We start from the raw sequence: 6,179 nt of genomic DNA, 5'->3' as shown, positions 1-6,179 counted from the left end.
TGCATGTAGTCATAACTGAAGTTTACACAAGTTGAATCTCAAAAACCAAACAGCTCTCAGTTTTACAAAGTTCCATGCCATTGGAAACTGAATGTATGGTCTATTGCTGTATCATAAAAATTAACAAGGAGATTACATGCATTGAATAATCCAAATGATGTAGATGGTTTTATTGAAAAAGGCATCCTTTAATAAAATACTTAACTGATAACTAGGGCTGCCATACATCCAGGATTTCCCAGAAATTACCGGGATTTCAAAGGCGGAAGTGACGTCCAGGGAGAATTTCGGGAAGGCAGCTGTTTGTCCTGGATCTTCGGCAACTTCCGGAGTGCCTTGGTTTTTACTTTTGGAAATATGGCAACCCTACTGATAACCCTGAAGAATGGCAACTACTGAAATCACAGATTGGACTCTGGCAAACTTAACTAAATTGATCTGTCCTGGCAATCTATAGAATAAATGCTGATCTTTAAAGGAAGGAACAGGTGCCCCCCTACCAAAAGATTGTACTTGACATTTGTTTCTTTTATCTTTTCATAACTCCTGAAGATCACAACCAGGAAAAGTCTCTCTCCCAACTGGAAAATCAGGTACAGAGAAGGGAAGATGAAGAGTGGCCCAATGACTTCAGATGCAAAGGCCATCTTGAGGATGGTTGAACAGAGCTGTACATTCTGGCAACCGGTCTCCAGGCAGACTATCCGCCTGCACCTGTGCAGAAAACACAGAGTGGTATGTGACTGTTACATGGGACTATAGTTCTGTACATACCACTCCCAACACATGATCATTAGTTTTCAGAGTTGCTCACACAGTTTTCCCATATCACCAATTTTACCCCACCTACTTTAGCACTATGGATAAGTACTCCAGACCTTGAACTCGCCAGCCAGCAGTAGAAGGGTGGAAAGGAAAGGGTCAATAAAAGAATAGCAATGCTGCTTTAAAGTTGGAGAAAACAACCCCTGGATATAATTCCCTGTATAGTGAAGTTGTTAATGTTTGACATTTTATTATGCTTTTATATTTGTTGGAAGCTGCTCAACTGGGGTAACCCAGTCAAACGGGCAGGGTACAAATAATAAAATTACTACTACTACTATTATTAATCAGCTCTGTATGTGTGTGTGACACACAATACATAATTTGTCATCTGCTGTAGAGTTTGGTTGATATAAGAAGTAAGGCATTCATTTAATAGTGGAAGCAAGATGCCTGTCCTCATGTTCTGAAGGAAACCTCGGAGAAGGTTAGCTGGTGAACATCAGATTCAGCCACAAGATGCTAGATCTGGACACCTCCTGAGAAGGTTGATTTGTTTACACAGTTCTTGGAACAGGGCCTTCTCTGAGGATCTTCATGTGTCCGGAGTTAATTAAGAGGAAAACAATTTATAAGGTAAATCCTGTTCCAAACTTAAAGATTGACTCCACTGAATTGTGGAGCCGATGTGCTTCATTTTGAACTAAACAGAGTTTCTAAGGAGTTTGCAAAGGCCTCCCCAATATGGTAGTCAAGCCTGGAGATTGCCAAGGTATGTTTGGTGGTGGTGAGGTCTCCCAGGTTCTAGAAGTGTCCACGTTTGGCACACCAGTCTAGGTTGGCAAAAAGCACTTGTCCACAGCTGTCTCCAGGAATTCTAGAAGCATCCCCAAGTTGTGCACCTGCTCATTTAGACGAATGTAACCTCATCCAGCACAGGCCCTGTATTGGACTGTGAGGCCATTTCCCCCAAGCCACATGCACCTGTCAATCAGTTGATGTCACTGGGTGACATCAGCTAATGGGCGAAGTTTGATCCTGCTGGGTGCTGCTTCAACAGCACATTTCCTGTGGGGTATGTGCTGGCAAAGAAGACCCCAGCAGCCATCAGGATTGAATCCCCCACTCATCAGCAAACAGATCCCTCTCCCCATCCCACAGGTCAACTTGGACAGGTGGGTGTGACCTATCATGACATCAGATGGTTGACAGGCAGGCAGCCTCACACACATGTCTAAGTGGACCTGCAGTGGTAGAGGGTGATAAAGGGCCAAAAATGTTCACCAGTTCTGGTGCAGATATTAAAAGGCACAGGGAACAAGACACAACTCTGTGGTATGTCACTCAATCAGGCTTCCAATCAAGCAGGGAATTCTACTGGTACAAGGTGGAGTGACTTTCACTGATCCCCAGTTCAGTACCTGTCTTTAGGCAAAAGGATTTGGGTTTAGTTAAGAGGACATACTTGATCACTGAAGCATGCAGACAGAATATAACCAAGGAGAAGCCAATAACAGGCATCAAAGCTGATGTCCCCAGCAAGCGTGGAGAGAAGATGATCAAGATACTGCGTCCAAAACTGACCACACTCAGAACAATTATTGTGATAGACAGCACAAGCAGAACAATCATACCTGCCTGAAAAAGGAAGAGAGGTTAAAACAAAACACCACTGCAAAACAGAATCTGTCTGGTCTCTTGCCCATGCACCCCACACACCCTGAATCCAGACCTGTCCGGACATTAGGTATTTACCATACAATCCCAGGTGACTCTTGAAATTTGCAGGAATGATGATCAAGACACAAGTTCTCAAAGTTCACATATAAATTAGGAATAACATTTTCCTGCTTTGTAAAGCTTTTGGAAGGAGGAACAAGATAAGGGAATGTTGTTATACACATGAAGCCTTAGAGAAAGGCACCATTTTAACTGCAAAATTAATGACATTAGGATCTGAAGGCTGTCTGAACAACTTGAGGTTTAATCCAGACAAGAGAGAGGCACTCCTGGTCCGTTGGAAGGCGGATCAGGGAACAGGGCTTCAACCTGTGTTTGGTTTACAGTCCCCTTGAAGATTTGGGCTCACAGTTTGAATGTACTCCTGGATTCTGCCCTGACTTTGGATGCCCAGGTTTTGTTGGTGGCCAGGAATGTGTTTGTATAGTTACGACTCATGCACCAACTATGCCTGTTCTGTGAGATGTCAGATCTTGCCACGCAGTGATGCATGCTTTAGTTACATCCCAGTTGGACTACTGTAATGCACCCCAGGTGGAGCTGCCTTTGAAAAAATGTTTGGAAGCTTCAGTTGTCCAGACTGCTATGGCCAAACTGAAGGCAGGCTGGTTACAGGGAACATGTCACTGTCAGCATCGCCCTTGAGCCAGTGCACCAACTGGACTCAAGCACTTCAACCCCGACTGGGCTAGGCGAGCTGGGTAGCACTGCCAGCGACCACCTTTCTCACAGGGACAGGTCACCGTGCTGTGGACTCACAGCTTAGAGCTGAGAGCACCGGATTCACTTGCACAATAATACAGTCGTTGCGCAGCAGAGTCTTGCAGAGTATAAACCACTCGGAGAGCAGCTCTGTAGAATATCTTCCTTTTATTCTATAGCTACAACTATGATACAAAACTATATACAGAGCTAAAAGATCTAAGCATAAATCAATGCTACACTGAGAGTCTGCAGCTGCTCTTAGCAGCAACCTTATCTCTAGACACGATCTCTAACACTCTCTCTCTCTCCGATACACTGACTGACTCACTCGCTGACTGATTCACTCACTCACTAAGTAGAAAGCAGAACATTGCTCCTCCTCTCTGTAGAATCAGCAGGCTCCTCAGGAGATTCTTGGATATGGGAGGGGTGAAATCTCCTCAGTCACTCCCCTGTTGAAACAACTTTACTGGCTACTGGTCTGTTTCTGGACAAAATTCAAAGTGCTGGTTATGACCTATAAATCTCTATATGGCTTGGGCCCAGGTTATCTGAAAGATCCTATCTCCCTTTACACACCTGCCTGGGTGCTAAGGTCCTTGGCTGAGCACCTTCTCTGGGTCCCATCAGTGTCAGAGGCATGGTTGGTAGAAACACGAGAGAGAGCTTTTTCTGTGGCTGTTCTCATATTGTGGAATTTCCCCCCAAGAGAGGTTAGACTGGATCCCTCCTTGTTATTTTTCCTTTTAGCTGGAAATGCTAGGGATTGGATCCAGGACATTATATGAGGCATGTGCTCTATGCCTGCGTTTTGTCCTCTCACTGTTCCATAATAGTGATGGATGTGGCTATGTATTTATTAGACAAATGGGGAAATCCCAGCCTTGTGTTCAACCCAGTAACTATCTTCCTGTCAAGGCGGCTTTGCCATTAACTGTCTAGTTCTGCCTTCATAAGCACTAGCACACATCCTGCTTACCTGAGGTTCATGTCTCATTTTGATGCCAGACTGAGGATGTTGGAAAGATCAGCCACAGATGAGTACAGCCAGTGCCTCAGTGGGTTCCAGTTAGAAGAGTTTGCCCAGCACAAATGCTGTCAGAGGCATGATTCCATACTGAGCCACCACGGCAACAGCTACTTCCTTGGGTTTCTGGAGATAACCCATGATCTTGGAGATCTCCATTGTGCAACCCAGAGATACCATAACAATGAAGATGACAACAATAATGACGCCATTCAGGGCATAGTCAGCCCTTTGACCAAACCCAAATGGAAAAGTGAAATTAGCCAAAGAGGAGTTGGCCAGCTGCCTTGGCCTCCAGTGTTCCAGGTTTTCATAGGTGTTGCTAGTGTCAGCTGGTGGAATCTTAGTCATCATTCTCCCTATGGGGATTGACAAAGGTGTTGAAGAAGGTGATGTTAAAACATTGAAGCCATAATCCTCATTGAGCCTACTGATCACTCAAGACCACTCTCGTCATTTGTTGAGGATGTAGAACACTCTACACAGGCACTACAAATACTTGAGCATTACCTGTTCATTTGTCTTGTTTTACACTGGTTTTGAACGCAGGTTATAGGGTTCAGTCTGGCTCCACCTAGGAATGGATAAGGATTTCAGTGATACTGGCATAGTTGAAGTTTGTTTTGCACCCACTATCTTCTGTTGAACCAATGCCTGCTCTATGTCAACTGATCTTGGTCCATTTACATTCCTTCTTATTGAACATTTCTGTAGTGAAGCTATTTACTGACACATTCCCAACAGAATAATAGACATTATGGGAATGCACACACAAAACTCACACCACAATAAATTAATTTACTAATGATTCCATACACCACTTTGCAGGGCAGTTGCATTTTGCTCCAAGTTCTACTATGAGATGAAGCTTAAAAGCACCATTCAGTCGGAGAGAATCCTTCTTCTGTCTAATACTATTTTTGTTTGTTTATTTTGCTTTCTTACCATAGAAAAGAGAGGAAGGTCAATGATTCACCATGGAGATTCATTCCTTTGGAGATTAGATATCTGATGCTTCCTTCCCTCGGTCCATTCTGGATGTGGGAGAAAATAAAGATTTTCACTTCACTGCTTTCTTCCTCTGTTCTGGAACTTCTGTGCCTTTCTTATTAGGAAGTTACCCAGCTCCTGTCTTTAAGCACATGGGTAAATTATTAATTATTTCTGTTAAAATTGAATCACTCCAGCAAGCCAATTTTCCAGCCAAATTGGCCTGGGAAATCTGCTGGCAAGAGGAAGGAATGTGGCAAGCTTTTCTCTCTTTCTGGCTTGCCCTATTCCCACTGATTTCAAACAATTCTGAATCCACAGAGGGTCAGAAGAAGTTTGGAGGATGGACAACTCTTGCTCAAATTAGGGGCAAGACCAAGACAGCTGACGCAAGCAGTGTGAACTAGTGCCTGGAATGCACGTGCATTTTCTTCCCAGACTTTGAGGTCTGTCAGTAGACCACAAGGCTATTTATTCAGTTATTAGGTCAATTGCTGACTAACGGCTCCATCACTCTAACCCAGAGCTAATTCAAAGTCATCTGACACTGGGTACAATTTTTTTTAGGGTTTTAACAGTTCAATAATGCATGTTTTCTCAGAAGCGAGTTCCACCGGGTTTAATGGGAATTACTACAAGGGCTGGACCTTTAAATACCTAGTTATGAACATGGGTGTTGAGCCTGGGAGAGGTAATTTGAGTGCACATATTTTAATAGGCTCAGGGCTTGTCCATACCATGCTTGAGTGTGGTTTAGAATTGGTTCCCATTCATATACGGTGGTACCTCGGGTTACAGATGCTTCAGGTTACAGACGCTTCAGGTTACAGACTCTGCTAACCCAGAAATAGGACCTTGGGTTAAGAACTTTGCTTCAGGATGAGAACAGAAATTGTGCAGTGGCGGCGCGGCGGCAGTGGGAGGCCCCATTAGCTAAAGTGGTACCTCAGGT

General features: G+C 44.0%; 1 protein-coding gene across 1 annotated transcript; it reads right to left on the bottom strand.

The window, feature by feature from the left end:
* Positions 1-282: 282 nt before the first annotated feature.
* SLC10A1 (solute carrier family 10 member 1) lies at positions 283-5,229 on the bottom strand. The gene is given in 6 exon segments (XM_081839073.1): positions 283-714; positions 851-920; positions 2,187-2,417; positions 4,246-4,279; positions 4,283-4,596; positions 5,183-5,229. Coding segments are annotated over 5 exon segments (930 nt in total). The 5' UTR covers positions 4,592-4,596; positions 5,183-5,229; the 3' UTR covers positions 283-428.
* Between the last annotated feature and the right edge of the window lie 950 nt (positions 5,230-6,179).

The sequence above is a fragment of the Podarcis erhardii genome (assembly GCF_964252035.2).
Source record: "Podarcis erhardii genome assembly, chromosome: 1".
Taxonomy (NCBI): Eukaryota; Metazoa; Chordata; class Lepidosauria; order Squamata; family Lacertidae; genus Podarcis; species Podarcis erhardii.
The sequence above is the reverse complement of the archived record's forward strand: the minus strand, read 5'-3'. Positions and strand labels throughout refer to the sequence as shown.